Source organism: Primulina eburnea, chromosome 13 (genome assembly GCF_022965805.1).
Source record: "Primulina eburnea isolate SZY01 chromosome 13, ASM2296580v1, whole genome shotgun sequence".
In the NCBI taxonomy this organism is placed as follows: domain Eukaryota; kingdom Viridiplantae; phylum Streptophyta; class Magnoliopsida; order Lamiales; family Gesneriaceae; genus Primulina; species Primulina eburnea.
The window spans coordinates 26,310,746-26,327,388 of record NC_133113.1 but is presented as its reverse complement, the minus strand read 5'-3'; the positions used below and the strand labels follow the sequence as shown (position 1 = coordinate 26,327,388).

The 16,643-nt window shown below is 34.7% G+C and overlaps 1 protein-coding gene across 1 annotated transcript; it reads right to left on the bottom strand.

The window, feature by feature from the left end:
• Nucleotides 1-876: 876 nt before the first annotated feature.
• On the bottom strand, nucleotides 877-10,867 carry LOC140810034 (protein PHYTOCHROME-DEPENDENT LATE-FLOWERING-like). The gene is made up of 12 exons (XM_073167832.1): nucleotides 10,544-10,867; nucleotides 10,098-10,137; nucleotides 9,204-9,268; nucleotides 8,998-9,078; nucleotides 7,389-7,469; nucleotides 6,750-6,914; nucleotides 6,541-6,639; nucleotides 5,106-6,460; nucleotides 4,347-4,573; nucleotides 4,126-4,271; nucleotides 2,939-2,977; nucleotides 877-2,868 (listed from the first exon to the last, which is right to left on the bottom strand). Exons 1-12 carry the CDS (start codon nucleotides 10,703-10,705, stop codon nucleotides 1,330-1,332), a joined length of 3,999 nt encoding a protein of 1,332 aa, XP_073023933.1. The 5' UTR covers nucleotides 10,706-10,867; the 3' UTR covers nucleotides 877-1,329.
• Nucleotides 10,868-16,643: the final 5,776 nt, after the last annotated feature.

The following is a 16,643-nucleotide window of genomic DNA, read 5'->3' as shown; positions in this document are numbered from 1 at the left end:
AACAGACAATGATTATTATGAATAAAAGACAGGTTTCTGAAATTCTGTACTTCTGAGGCTTGTTGTTTTCGAATGAATATTTGAGAGCAACGTCGGTGTCAACTAACCCTCGTCCCGGGGCGTGACATTGGCAGCAATGGGACAATGTGGGGTGGAAAGTGTGATAACTATGCTGGAAGATGAGCTTGAGCTGGCCATGGCTGCTGCACTGTGAAGGACATAACTCGAAATCATGTAATGACTGAACGTGATAGAAGCAGCAGGCTGTGATTTTTTGTTCTTCCTTCATTCCTTGTTGGCTGTACCTTGTTTGGATATTGAATGAAATGCACCCACGTGACTTAGGGTTATTGGCGTTTAGTGATTACAATATAGTAGTCGATTCTCATGATTTTCATGTGAAATAATATTTAGTAGTAAACATCATTATGGGGAAACCAGATGAAACTTTAATACTCCCTGGATTAATCTGCATGTTGATGCATCTTAAAATGTAAGTATCCAAAGCATAACCACTAATGCAGCTCTTCTGCCGGGTAGAAAAGACTTAAAAGTTGGCCAACTTTTCTTTGTTTACAACATCCTCACCCATGCAACACCGTCTAGGGACCACACATCCAACCTAATTTGATGCCACACTCTGGGACATAAAGCTTCAACCATTTGTCCAATTCACATTCGTTATGAGAATAGGTACAAAAAATATGATTTTCCTCTATCAAGTTTGCTTCTTTGCTGCCGGAAATGCCAGGGAAATGTAGTATACGAAAGGAATCAAAAGATAAATAACTTCGCTGATTGTTTTTCAGTTATCAAGAAACTGTATGATGTGTAATGATATCATTATATACTTCTTATACGCTTCGTGGTATGAGAGAAGGAAAAGACATTTATATACATCCACATATTATTAGACTAAACATAATCAAATTACAACCACCACCGACTGTAGCAAAATTGACAGATAGTTTCATTCCAATAAATAAAGGAGTAAGTAATCTCTTGCTAAAACATGGATGACTACTTAATAGCTTAATCCCACATAAGTTACAAAGAAAACTATGTACTTCCTCATTTCTACCTACAAGGGCTGCCTTTTATCGTTCACCAGCAGACGCAGACAATGACTCGAGCTCACCAAACTTATGTTTAACCCATCTTTCATTATAGACATGAGTTGCCTCTTCTATCTCAGGGTCTTTCCTGCTTATGTTTCATTTGCCTCAAGATGCCACCCAATTTTAAGACATCAGCATATATATGAGGATGCTCGAATTAAAGGATGCACCACTAGACATTGAAGATCGAGCTGTTCAGAATCAGTTGTCACTAGGCATTGTTTACGGAGTTACTTTTATTCACTCCTTGCAACTCCATTGGAGAGTTGGTGATACTGCCAACTGAGCCCAAAGTCTGTGAACTCACCTGTGGACTAGCTGGACATGCTTCTGGATTACCAGTACTCATTGGATGAATAGCCCCTGAACTCAATTGTGGGCTCATTGGAGTTCTCTGGCTTATCTGCTGAGGACTGGTCTGTTGTTGTGCTGGTTGCTGCTGCTGGGGTTGAGTGATTTGATGGGCTATTCCCATGCTTGAAGGAGAACCCACCGGTGGAGGCGAGACAACAGCTCGCAGTGGTGATGTCGTATCTTGCTGAAGCTGTAACTGCTGTTGCTGCATCTGCTGCTGCTGCTGCTGTTGCTGCAGCTGCATCTGCTGCTGCTGCTGTTGTAGCTGCAACTGCTGTTGCTGTTGCTGTTGCAATTGAATCTGTTGCTGCTGCTGGAGCTGAAGTTGCTGCTGCTGGTTCATGTAAATATTCATTCCTGGCATCAACTTTGGGGGACCCATAGCCCCCATTGCTGTGCGCTGCATCTGGTTGATATTAGCTCGGTTCAGAGCAGTGCCCAGCATCGAAAGACCAGCAGCTCCTGGGTGAATCTGTCTAGCTCCAGGTATACCTCCAATATTTGATTGTGGGCTACCTAGAATATTCGATCTGTTTTGCACCTTCGCCTTGAGAAAAGCAGTTTGTGCTTGTGTAAGCGTCCCAGAACGTATAGCGTTTCTAATATTTGATGCCTGGCTCAGATTCATGGGGCTCTGGTTCATGCTACCCACATTTGATATAGGCCCCATCGGTGTTCCACCCACTCCCCTAACACCACCTATTCCCATGCCACTGTTGCCCAAGCCTCCCAGCCCAACCATGTTATTGCCAATATTGCTCATACCTACAGTTCCAATACCATTCATTATTTTCCTCTGCATTTGTCCGTGCTGCTGGTGCTGTTGTTGTGGTTGAAGTGGTTGCTGTTGCTGCTGCTGCTGTTGCAACATCTGCAGTTGGATAGATGAAGGCTTATTTGCCATGGGACCACCAATCTGCAAATTTGCATTCTGAGCTATATTATTCAAATGTTGCATTGAATTTTGTGGAAGGACCATTGGCGATCTTTGAAACTGGGGATGCTGCTGTTGCATCAAGGAGCGCTGTTGTTGTTGTGGTTGTGGTTGTGGTTGATGCTGCAAAGCCGGTGGTTGTTCAGGTTGCTGAGGTATGGATGGTAATGAAACCCCAGGAGGCACAAGTCCTTGGGAGATTTGCAACGTCTGAGCATTTCCTGGAGGCAGCATTCTCGGGCCTTGTACATTCTGCATTGAGTTCACTGATGCATTGACACTGTTGCTAGGTTTGGAGATATCATTGAGTGGCTGACCAAAAGCTCCAGAAAACTGCTGCATCTCAGATGCAGAACTACCAGGTGGAATTCCAGGAGCATTAAGTTGATTGATTGAGGCATTACTTGTTCGAACTGGTTTTGGTTGGACATGATCCTCCACGTGATATCCATCACGTTCCATCTGCAAAAGCATATTCATTAACTTCTATACTTGAATGAAACGCAGTAAATGAATGATAGACCAAGCATACCAGAGAACAGAACTGCGCTGCCAGTAGATCAGCGGCATGCTGCAGGAGTCGAGAGGCATTAGTAAACAAAACATCATGAAGATCACAAAGGAATCCAATTGAAGGATCATGCTTCTGTGGCCAAGTCAAGACCATAAAAATTGATGTAATGAATCATATCCTACAACTTTTGATTTTCATTTATATATTATGTAAACTTACATTGGCTCCCAGAAATTAAGAAAAGCTTGTTAAAACACTACCATGCCTGCTTATCTTATAACATTTATACACATTGAAATTGTCGCAGAAGAAGGGCATAAATGCAAATAAATGGCAAGTGCAATGGCTGAAATTCTACAAAGGATAAAGTATATTTATATCAATAGCCCAGACCTTAAGATTGATGATGTAGCTTGCCGTAAACATGTATGCTACATATTCGGTTGAATTGGAAAATGGCTGGAACGAGAATATTATCTTATACAAGGGAAGTTGATATGTTTTACATGTTGAGCAAAAATCTGAGGGCAACATCTTCCAAGGAATTTTTGTGACTTTGAAAATCTGTCGTGCTTTGACTTAATTTTGATTATACCCACCCCCCAAAATTATCCTCCGAGAAACCACCACCTAATTTCTCTTGCCTATTACAATTCACATCCATTTCATCCAATCTTCCCTGTTACCAAAATTGGATTAGAGAAATAGGTACACAATTTGTCAAAGCATTCCGCTTTCCTATATTTTGCAAATATTCACATAAATAAGCAGGATGAAAGCTTTTCTCTAAATCTCATGTTTTTCAGCTTTTCTTTATTTTAAAAGTTATTCTAAAAAAAGTTGCTCTTTTAAGTCAATATAGCAAGTAAAATGAATAATTCCTTGAAAACACAAGAGGCATCTGCTATGAAGAAAAACATATCCGCATTGCTAAATGCAGAAACTTTCAACATTTCACAGAGAAATAGGATCTCTGTTGAGTACTTGAGTTTCATGTAATAAAAAGCAAAGAGGCCATTGCTTTTAGTATTATCACGTACCTTACTACCTTAGCAAGAAAAAAAATGTGAATATTGGGAGAAGAAAAATCCATCCCTAAAAGCTGCTATACTTTACTACAACAAATTGTTATATGAAAATAACAGAATGGCTACATCACAATCTATCCTATGCACCACAACGAACAAGAACATATGCAAACTCACAGTATTGGGCAACGTTGGGAGGTAATCCTCTCCATCCAGGTACTCATCATCCTCTATTTCTCCGATGCAGTATGCCACTGCATCATTTGGCTTCTCTGTCATGATCATCCTAGTTCTTGCCTTCGGAACATATTCTACACCACTGCCTGACAGATACCCCTTAGATTATCAGCATAATTAAACAAAATTTTTATTATTTCATAATCTGGAAGACAACAAACCTTGAATAACGCGTTCTGTCTGCAAAAAGTTCAAGATCCTTGTCTTGAAAACATTCATATGGCCTCCTACCAGCGACTTTGACAATGGCATTTTACACGTTTCATCATTCAAATTCCCATTGGTTGAATCACTGGAGAGCTGTAGCAGAAGTTGTTGACTAGAAAATGTATTATGTTTCCTGATAGGATACTCATCTACCTTGTTCTTTTTACGGTTAAGTTGACACCTGAAACAGGAATATAGGACACAAACAGAACTTGATGAGATGGGATCATAAAACTGCTACATGAAAGAAAAACTCACACAAATTAACATTAATAAAATATAACGACCTACACAAATCATAATGTCTAAAAACGACATAAGAAACTTCTCCTACGGAGTTGCAAAGAAAAAAGGGCCACATATTAACACATGCACCTGTTTCATAGTTTCCAAGACCGTGCAAATGGTCACCCCGGGGGGGTTGGGGATCAGTGAAAGAAATAACTACTATCATATTTTTAGGAATGTCGATATTTCAAGTAACGGGAGTCAGTCTCTATTATCAAAACACATCAACTGGATTTTTTAATGGATTTGGAAATGTTGATCCAAGCTTCATTCTCCTAAATGTTCATGAGTTGTCCAAAATATGAAACAAGTGCTTACATGCTATTCAAGAAACTTGTGTTTGATTAAACAAGATTGGACGAACAGAAAACTCGTGAATATAAAACTCAAAATGCTCAACATGGCAGCCTGATTGACAAAGATACCTCATTGACACCATTTCAATCTTCGAGAATCGCTCAAGTATGATTTGATCAGCCAAAGGTTGATTTCCTACAGGAGGACTGCTCGCATTTATTGGAATACTCATATTGCTAACACTGGCAGGAGAACCGACTCCACTTATAGCAGGTGTTTTAGGAAGAGAATTGGATCTACGTTTTGCAGCAGCTTGTGCCTGGTTTTGCCGTTGCATGGATTCATTAGCACTAGACGTCAACGATGGGTTGCCACCAACACCAACAGAAGGAACAGATGTGACTGCTGATTTATCCTTTTGGGACGATATTAGTCCACTAGTTACAACTCCTCCAAATTGAGGACCAATCGAACCACTGGAAAATTCTCCAGATTTTGACGATAAAGGAGATTGAGGCAAGCCTCCAGCAGACAAGCGAGGACTTTGAACAAATTTTCGCTTTTGCAAAGAATCCTCCTTCCTACAACTATTTTCAAGAGGCTGACCAAAATTATTCCATGGAGGTTGAGGGAAACCAGATCTCATGAATTGTTGGGGCATTCTTTGCTGCAATCGTGACTGCTGGGATTCAATTCGGGTTGAGTCTGATTCTCCCATGTGCATGCGACTGAGCTCTGGCCTGTCCAATCTCTCTGTCTCAACAGGTTCTTCCTTCAAGCCATATCTTAGTCCTTGTTGCCCAATAGAGAATGGAATTACACTACCTTCCTGAATTAGTCCTCCTTCAAAGACCTGCTGGGAGAACTTTTGCAGACCATTGTTAGTATACTGAATTCCTCTTGCGATTGACTGCTGCTGCATCAATGTGTTCTTCCAGTGTAAATCAGATCCATGAATGTTGTCGGGTTGTGTTCCTGTGTGTTGTGGATTGCCCTCAACACCCATATGTAACAGCTTCGACTTTTTGTTCGTAACTGGAGATGATTGCCCATCTGGATTTTCTCTCTTACCATGAGTGGAGGCAGCACCATTATCTGAAAATGGAATCATACCCTGCCCACCAGGCGAAGCTGCTGACGAATTCAAAAGAGCTCCAGACCGGTGATCCTTCAGATTTCTCGGGCTCGCATCACCAATTTGAAACTTAGACTGGCTCGATACCAGATGCGAATCCATATGAAGGCCATCAGACCCAAAGCTGTTGTTCCTTCGTGGGAGCATAGTGCTCGACACGTTATTTTGAGTACTCAAGTTCTCATGGGTAGGCTGCTGCACCAAAGACCCTGAATCTCCCAACCTTGAGCAATCGGGAACTCTGTCGGTACATGCCTTTTTTAAGTGAATGTTATCGGTTGAGAACACAGAAACATCGGAAACCTGTCTCAATCGTTTCCTCCGCATGCTACTTAATGCTAGATTTAACTGCAAATAAAATACATACTAGTCAAATAACATGATGTCCTTACAGCGAGAATTAAAGAAATCAAGTCACTTGAACAAACCTTAGCAGTTATTAGGTTGTCAGAGAGTCTATCCAGCTGTGGGGTGGGGTCTAAATAAAGCTGAGGTTGTAGGGCCCTTAAAATCCGGGACTCCACTTCCTAAACCCAAATATAATAACCACATAAGGCAACTGATTCTTCTAGTGTATGGAATGAGAGAGAGAGAGAGAGAGAGAGAGAGAGAGAGAGAGAGAGAGAGTATCACTCACCATCATGTCACCATAGGTCCAACCACTTTTGGAAATAGCAGGAATATCCTTAACTACATTTTCTAGAGACATCCTAAGACAAACTCTGTTAATGATGGGAATACCATCCCCAGAAGCCAATCTACTTTGTTCCGATTCAGGATAGCAATTCCGATAATCACGCACCTTCAATTTGAATACAAAAATCAGAAACTGTCAACATGTAAACAAGCACATTAAGCAGACTCAGCATGCAATAAGAATTCATCGGATGGTTTAAAAGCGACAATATAATAAAAAACCAAAACATAAATTGAGGAAAATGAGGAAACAGCCAAAGCAATGCTCCTGAAGGTAAAAATGAAGAGGGTCTTAAAGAAAATTTAATAGTGTCATCACAAAATGAGCCATTAGGAAATATGTTAAGAATACTTTATTGAGAAAAATATCCTCATATTTTGTAAAATGGAGAGAAAGTAAACACATAACAGAAGTTTCCGGACACAACAAAAGACTATCGGAAGGCATTTGGATATCCTACAGAGCATATAGGGGTAGCCTGCAAGGAAATCTCAAGCACGATAACTGAATGATCAACAAATTGAAGCAACAGTGAAATTCTTTCCAGGTAATTTTAGCACGGACAATCAAGTATTATACCTCGCAGACTAGTGTCCCATCAACATACTTGCATGGTATATCATCCAAAATATCTCCCGGCAAGTGTCCAGACTCAATTGCCTTAAATTAAAAGAATGCATATGTAAGATAAAAGAATCAAAAGGAAAATACAGATCAAAGCTAACGTAAAGGCCTCACAGCTACAATAAAGAACTTGAGCCCCAAAGAATTGCAGATTTGCAGCTCAGATAAATATGCTAAGAAGTCAACAAGTAAATGATACCTTAGAGAGCCGCAAGCTTTTACAATCTTTATGAGCCGTATAGAATAAAATCAATATATTTGACAATTGAAATGATAGTCAATACATCTTTATCATAGTAGCAAGCTTGTAAAATTTTATGATCCATATAGGTTAAATCCAACATACTTAAGTATTTAACAATCCCAATGATTATTGATACATCTCTTTACCTTCATATTTCTAAATAAATAAGCTGTTATATATAATTTGCTAGCTATTTGACAATCCTTTATTTTATCAAGAGAATGATATTTATCGCAAGATATCATTATTGCGAATATGTGATCACAAGAATTCAAGCTTACGATGAAAACGTAAAAGTCTATCAAAGAAGCTTGAAGTCTTGGTCAACAAAATTATTCGAAGAAATCATTTTTCCGAATAACTGTAGAATATACAGTGATAAAACAAATGGAGCTCTTTTGGAAAGAAATTCTTGTTGGTTTAACAAATGCACATAGCTTAATGGGAAGAAGTTCTTGTTGGTTTAACAAATGCATATAATTGTATGAAGAAATGTATACAGGGGGTCAAAAAAGGGAGTTTAAAAATGGGTGGCGATATGTTAGATTAAGCTTATGCACTAGAAAAAATGGCCACAAGGACAACGAACACAGTAAAAAAAATCCAAAATTATTAGTGATAAATTGCATCAACAAGCTGCTTTCATGATTCAAAAAAAAAAACAAGCTGCTTTCAGGATGTACTGTTCCAAAACTAACCAATCATGCACTAGATGAAATCTCTAGGTGTGGACTTTTAATAGATAATATAGTCTGGAGTTCAAAGTACAAATGAAGCATTTAAAATTTGTCAAACTGTAAGTATTTGCACTGAAACTAAAAGGCATTTGACCAAATAAATTAGATAATATAAAGCAATGAAAAAAATTGTCTTCGAGAAGAAAGTCAAGACGGGAAGAAAAGAAAAGGATCTATGCATTAGTTAATCCTTCATGAAATCAAGTTCATTACAAGACCCTCATTCCATACTCATGTCTTCCATTGATGATGTCATATTATAGACCACACAAACATAAAATTCCAACCATGATATTTCATTATTTCATACTGCGCATTATTGAAGTGTCCTTTAACATTGAACTTAAGTACGGAATTCATAAATGAAGCACAGTTATTGGCAAGTTCACGCATGGTTCCCCCTAAGTGCAATGATAATTTAGACACTAGACAAGCTTCACTAAAACTTTTCCTATAAATTGATTTAGGAACTAAAAAAGGATTAACTTGTGCAGTCAACAGTAGCATTCAAAGATACATAATGCAGAAAATATGCTATCTGCTAAGAGTTGAATGAAATAGAAAATAAAACATTATCACCTACCGAAAAGAAGGTCTCTGATGTTCTATCATATGGATGTAAAAATTTAGGAACTTCAATAAAAGGCTGGCGACCAGATTCATTCTGAAAAGAGAAATGTAGAGGTTAAGCCAACTTGAAATGTAAGGCTGTTGCAGAAAAACATCTTTTCTCCACGAGCATTTTCATTTCTTCTACTGAGTCAAACGAAAATTAAATAGACTACAAACCTCCAAGGGTTTCCCGACTGTATAACCATTTGGAAAAAGGATAAGCGTGAAGGATACTTCACGATCTGAGAAAAACAATGAAACAAGAAAAAGTAAATCACAGAAGTTATAAAAATTGTATGTTTAGAAGGGAAAAAAACGTAAGAAATATGGGACAAAAAGATCAACTCTAGGTGGTTCTGAATCAATGCTTTAAACTGGCTTGTTTGGGAGAAATTCCATCTAAATTGAAAATTGGACTGCATGTAATCCGATTATACTTTAGAGGAATTCACAGATTCTTGTTTTGGTGTATGGTTTCACAATGTTAAGAACGACAGATTACACAATAACTGACTGCACTGTGATTATAAAGTACTTATTGTAATCAATAATCATGATTAAAAAAATGAAAATTTTAACAGTGTTGTATCACATCCCTATTACTTCATTGTTAATAGAACACAATAATTGGTTAAAAAACGCAATCAATTTGTATTTGCACAAGCCATAATCAAAATATAATTTAAGCATGTATAGAACATAGTTGGTATTTTTTGTTTACAAGAACGATATTTGAAATGAATTTATGCATGTATAAACATAGTCGATATGCAATGGAATTGCAGCTTAGAGCAAGAAATGATGAGTACGATCATAACTTTATGTTTGAATGGGTTATTTTAATCTATTCATTTGGATATAACTTATTTGCTATTGTGCACATAGAAACCATTCATTGTGTGTGGCTTTCTGAGACTTTAGTCTTTGATTCCAGATTAAAGAAACGAGAAAGCAATTTATAATTGAAATTCATGGCTCGTGAATTTTTTTTTTCATGTTAAATTCTGTGTATTTTAAGCAATATGTTTCCTCACGACCAAAAAGGGTCGGAAGAGAAAGACATCAGCTCACCCGAGATTTCAGCAATGCCCTTGTTCTCATTGGCCTTTTCCTGCAGAGAAAAAAAAAATTCATCACCATAAAGAAAATTGAAAAATCAGTAATTTAGCAGGTCTCATCACCCATTTCCTATACTAAATAGGCGAAATTAATCAACAATGTCAATGTATCCGCTAATCCATCTTCATAAACGAATAAAGGTTTATCCAGAAACATCTACACCTAAACAATCACACAACTGCACAAAAATGCAAAATAAAAGCTACGGAAGTGCCACAGCAAAAGAACAAAAACTGCAGACCCCGAGCTCCTTCTGAATAACCACGAATCGAATAACCCAAAACCTTACGACAGTGAATTATGACCAAAATTTCCCAAATTTGGTGTAAAAAAAACAATCTTTTTAAGTGCTTCACGTACATGTGCATCCACTGCAGATATCCCATAGAAAAGCATACCGTGAACTTCCTCGCAGAAACAGAATACGGAGAGAGAACACTCTTCCTTTGCGACGTCACATTCACGACATCTTTCTGTGCTTCTTCCTCGGACGCGACCGGCGGTATGGATTTGGGCCGAAACCTCTTGCCGATCTTGGAGAGATTAAATGAAATCCCCATATCTTCGGGGATTTCTCGTGGAATTTGAAGTCGCTAATCAAGAATCGAAGCTCAAATTCAACTATCAACCATTATACTGTGAAGGAGAATTGAGGAATAAAGTCTGTTTGCGTGTAGCGAGTGCTTTGAGGGCGTTGAAGACCGAAAAAGAAGAGAAGAAGTTCAGTCCTTGTACAAAAATATATATGATAAAAATCTAAATAAATTTTAGAAATATAATATTGACACGTAATATTTGAATATCAACTGTCTTAAATCTGATACAAAAGATAATATTTTGATTATCAAATTAAAATACATTTATTAATATCAACATTTGTTATACATATTTGGGTACTCAAAAATCGTATATTAGTATTTGAAACAGTTGGTATTCAAATATTATATATTAATATCATACTTTCAATACTTTGTACTGATTTTCATCTGGAAGAGATAAATATGTCATTAATATTAATATTTGATATAAATGTCTAGTACTCAAAAATCATATATTAATATCAAATATGAAATAATTAGTACTCAAATATCATATATTATTATCATATTTTTATTATTTTGTACTGATTTTCATCTGATTAAAAATCATTTGGGTCCAAAAAGTGTAAAAACATTTTTTATGGATCAATGACTGCAAACATATAATTTTACTCATAGAGTATTACAAATTTGAGTGTGGATGTGAGGTTTCATACGATTTCATTTAACCTAGTGAAATTCTTACAAAAGTAGTAGAATTTCATGGGATTTTAGTTTTAAAAATAATCAAGTTATTTTAATTATTAAATTTATATACTTGTTAATTTTTTTTAAAAAATTTTACAAAACACAAAAAGTCTAACAAAAAAATTTTACAAAACACAAAAAATCTTGTTAGACCGACAATCTTATAGATCATTTCGTGAGACAAATCTCTGACTCAATCCAATTCATGAAAATTTATTTTTTTTATTAAAAATATTAATTTTTATAATAATTATGGATCTCACATATATAAATCTATAAGATCGTTTCTTAAAAGATTTATTCTTTATAAAATGCTATTTATCCAAAATATATATTATCAATTAACGTTGAATATATTTTTTGAGAAAATAGAATAAAAAATATTTTTTATTTAAAAACTTCGATAAATTATTTCTTTTTTCTTAAAAAAATTCGTTTTTTTAATACTTAAAAACTAATTTATCAAATTATGTTAACTTTATTTTTTATTTCATCTTCATAAAATTTATATTTTTTCACTTAAAAAAAACTATCTAAAAAATATTTATATGTTAAAAATAATTTTTTTCTTGATGAAAAAATATACGAGTATTTATATAAATATTATTAATAAAAGATTAAAAATTAATAATAAAAAATTTTAATACAAAAAATTAGTTTTAATTATCAAATCAAATTCAAAATAATATTTGAAAAATATTATCAAACACCGAAATAGAATCTCAATTCCATGCATTTAAAAATAAAAATCTAATTTAAATTCCAATTCCAAATAATATATATATATATATATATATATATATATATATATATATATATATATATATATATATATATATATATCTATACTATTATATTAAGTGTGAGGGCCTTAGAATAACTACCTTTGAGGACACCAAAATACTTAATTCCATAATTACCCTTCTTACTCTACTACAACCTTTTCAAGTCACTCCATATTTTAAATATAAAAAAATCAAAACAAAGCATCCCTTTTAAATTACCCTTCTTACTCTACTAAAAACCTTTTCAAGTCACTCCATATTTTAAATATAAAAAAATCAAATAAAACTTCCCTTTTAAATCGAACAACTTTTCTAAATCGAAAATAATTTCGTGTTAATTATTTAGTATTATTTTATCAAATTAAAAATAATAATAGCACATGCAATGCATGTGCATCTTTTACTAGTATATTGTTAAGTGTGAGGACATGTTAATAACTATCTACAGAGGACATCAATTTTTTTTCCTAATTTTATCCTAATATGATACTAATATTATATTTTTGTTTTTTGTTTTTTTTTAAATTTCATACACATTTTTTTTTTCAACCATTTTAGTCCATCGATAATGATAAAAAAATTGTACGCACACGTATCGCGTGTGCAGAGTAACTAGTATATTATTAAGGGCAAAAACATGTGTGAAACGGTCTCATGGGTTGTATTTGTGAGACGAATATCTTATTTGGGTCATCCATGAAAAAATATTACTTTTTATGCTAAGAGTATTACTTTTTATTGTAAATATCGGTAGGGTTGAGTCGTCTCACAGATTAAGATCCGTGAGACGGTCTCACATGATACCTACTCATTATTAAGTGTGAAACTTTTAGAGTAGCTACTTTAAAGGACACCAGAATATTTAATTTCATATTTATCCTTCTTATCTTACTAAAAACATACTCAAGTCACTTTATATTTTACATAGAAAAAAAAGTAAACAGAACTTCCCTTTTAAAAATAATTTTGTGTTAATTGTATAATATTATTTGATCAAATTAAAAATAATAATAACACATGCAACGAGTATGTATCTTTTATTAGTATATATAAACACGTGATTAGTTATCTAACACACACCTGTAAATTATTTATAATATTTTTAAAAACATAAGTATTATAAAGTAAAGTATATGAAAAAGAAATAAATGAGATAGTACGTGAGATTAAATTGAAATAAATTGTGGATAATATTGAAATCAAATAGAAAGCATAATTTAGTATAAATTACATGGGATTTGTAAATCGTTGGCTACGTGAGTTATGTATGAGTGGGTCTCATGTGAGACCGTCTCACGGATCATAATCTGTGAGACGGGTCAACCTTACTCATATTCACAATAAAAAGTAATACTCTTAGCATAAAAAATAATACTTTTTCATGGATAAACAAATAAGGGATCCATATCACAAATAGGACCCGTGAGACCGTCTCACACAAGTTTTTGCTTTTATGAATATATCAGTAATTTATTATTATAATTTTTTTTAGGATATTTTATGAGAATAGTGGGAAGTTTTGTAAATATAATCAAATCTTTGACAGAAATAGTAAATTTTGTTTATAAATAACTTAAATTTCTAAAAGTTTATATAATATATATGTGTGTGTATAATGTATTCTATATTTAAACTTTTAGAAATTTAAATTTAAAAAATTAAATATAGTATAATGAAATATCATAACAATACTTGCTCAAATGAAATTACTGTATATTTATAACATGCAATGTTCTTGAAAATCCGACTTAACAACCTATCACTGAATTTATTTTAGAAAAATTAAGGCATTTTTTTATAATCTAATTGAGTGAAAAGTAGCACAATTAGTATCTAAATGTACTTATATTACACATCTTTACATTAATTATATGGGAAGTTTCAAGCTACCCTTAAGATATTACTCCAATTATTCTTCTGAGTATTTAATAATATATATTGTGTCTATCGAAAAAATAATAGAGACCTCACATGTATCAGATTTTCAGGTGATGTATAAAGATTTAAAAAACTATATATCTATATTTTGTATGTAATGTACCATCTTTTGAACATACTTAAAATTTGCGGAAAATAAAAGTTTTTCTTAAATAAATAACAATCTCTCAAAATACACTTGTAAATAAAATGTTTGATCAATTATTTGAAATGTAAACGAACTTGCAACAAGTACTTGTTTAAAAAAATATAAAGTAATTCGTTAAAATCAAAGTAAATGAGTTCAACATGCATAAAAATCCTTAAAACTTAAGCGATCATCGGATTAGTCCTTCGTCTAGTCCGAGCTATCTCACTGGTCTCCGCCTCTCGTCTCCTCAAACTCGTCATCACATGTATCGATCAAGTCTAGCAAGTCTAAAGACTCAATATGTATAAACTGAGAATAGCAATTAATACATAATAAAGTCACATGTGTTTTAAAGTAGCACATTCATATTTAAACTTTGAACATACTTATATAAACATAGATGTGCCACCAATTCATAAACATTTTCATAAACGTGTTTGCATTGTAGATATTTAAACATATAAAGTCATCATCATTTTGCGTAGATATATGTTTCCAAGCAAGTGACCCATACATATGGCGCCTGATCAGACTAAACCACAGTATTGGGCTGACAAAGATGTCCACTGCCACATACATAAGATCCCCAGTCATGCTTTACCGGGTGGATTGGTCTCTGCTTATGCTTCCCAATCCTGATAATAACCCGATCATGCTTTACGGGGGTGGAGAGGTCCCCGGACACGTTATCCGGCTTCCAAACTCATTCATAATTGGTCACAAGACAATTTCCATACCTCAAAAACATAAAACATTTTCTTTTCTTTTTTTTCACGTCGAGTATACTTGCATAGCGTTGTACATACTAACACATACAAATGTCTGCCCAAGAAATTTTTTTTTCCAGAAGGCTTGGCGCTCGGGCGGTAAAATCTCGCGCTCGAGCGCCGCCCTGCGGCACACGAAAAACATCACCGTTTGAGCAGTCACACGAAAAACATCATAACTCACTCGTCTTTTGTCCGAGAATTACGAATTTACTGTCAAATCGAAGGTATCAAATAGTACTACCTTTTATATGTTGAAAGTTAACCGACCGAAAATTTGCAGGATTCAAAATGACAATAGATTCGATTTTTTATATCTAAAAACTGATTCAAAATCGTTTCAAACATTTTTTCTCAAACTTTGCATAACAAAAACAAATTTTTACGCACCATACGCATCAAAATACTTATTACGACAAGATCGATGCATAAATAAAAGAATATACATGTCTTTGCGTCTAAACGCTCGAAGATAACGAATAGCGACGCGGTGGACTACGGGAGATGACCACGAAACGCTTGCTACACGATTTCTTGCTAGAAAAAAGGATGTAAATCTCCAGAAAGTTGTAAGGGGAAGGGGTTGAGATGATGACTGCTGAAAGAGGCTCAAGAACCCTAGCTTTTGTGGGGACCCGGACCCTAATTCATTTCTTAATCATTCTTCGAGAATAATTGGATCAATTAAGATAAAAATGGTCTAATTTTTTTTTAATATACAAGTGCGGAAACATAATAACATCAGTCTGATATACATGTCAAAATAAAAGTACAAGTCTTGTACAATTGCATTAAAATCAAACTCGGGTTCAACTACTATATATCAAGTGCTGAAGCCTATTCTACTTCTGGGCCCGAATCTCCATGCTAACTTTAATCTTTCTTGACCATGATCATGTCCCAAATGTTGTCATGCACATATACAAACACAACAACAGCCGTATAACTCCGGTGAGAAATATATCCAGAATAAACAACGTGTACATGCAATCATATAGAAACATATATAAAGGCATATAACATTTATCAATCACATGTATCAATTCTGAAAACATGGATCGATATAAAAACTGTAAATCAACTAGTGACTCGTCATCTCAGACTCGACTCATCTCTAATCTAAGGATCCCGGTTTGAATAAGAACGTAACAAATCTCCCACCTACTCTCCCATTCGGGGTGGCGGTACGTTCCTATTCCTGGACTTTGGTCCTGTCAATCGAATCTCAGCAATAGAAGGTGATATACTTCTATGCAACATCGATATAACCAAACGTCCAGTGTCTTGGCAATCTCAGCCGAAGACTTGCATCTCCACCAAATTCTAGGCACATCTGCCTGGGCACTTCTGCCAATGACTAGGCACATCTACCTATGACTCTTTCTCGATATCTATCTTCTTTTCTTTGCTTTTTTATAAATCAATAGAATATGCAAAACATTCAAAGAATACAAAGATATTAAACAATACAAACAAGTATGTGATTTAGGGAAACTCAAGTCAAATCCAACTTGAGTCTTATCTTCCGAATCAATATTGATTTATACCTTTCTCTTGTCGCTCTGACGAAGTAGAAGTCTCGGATTCAAAGC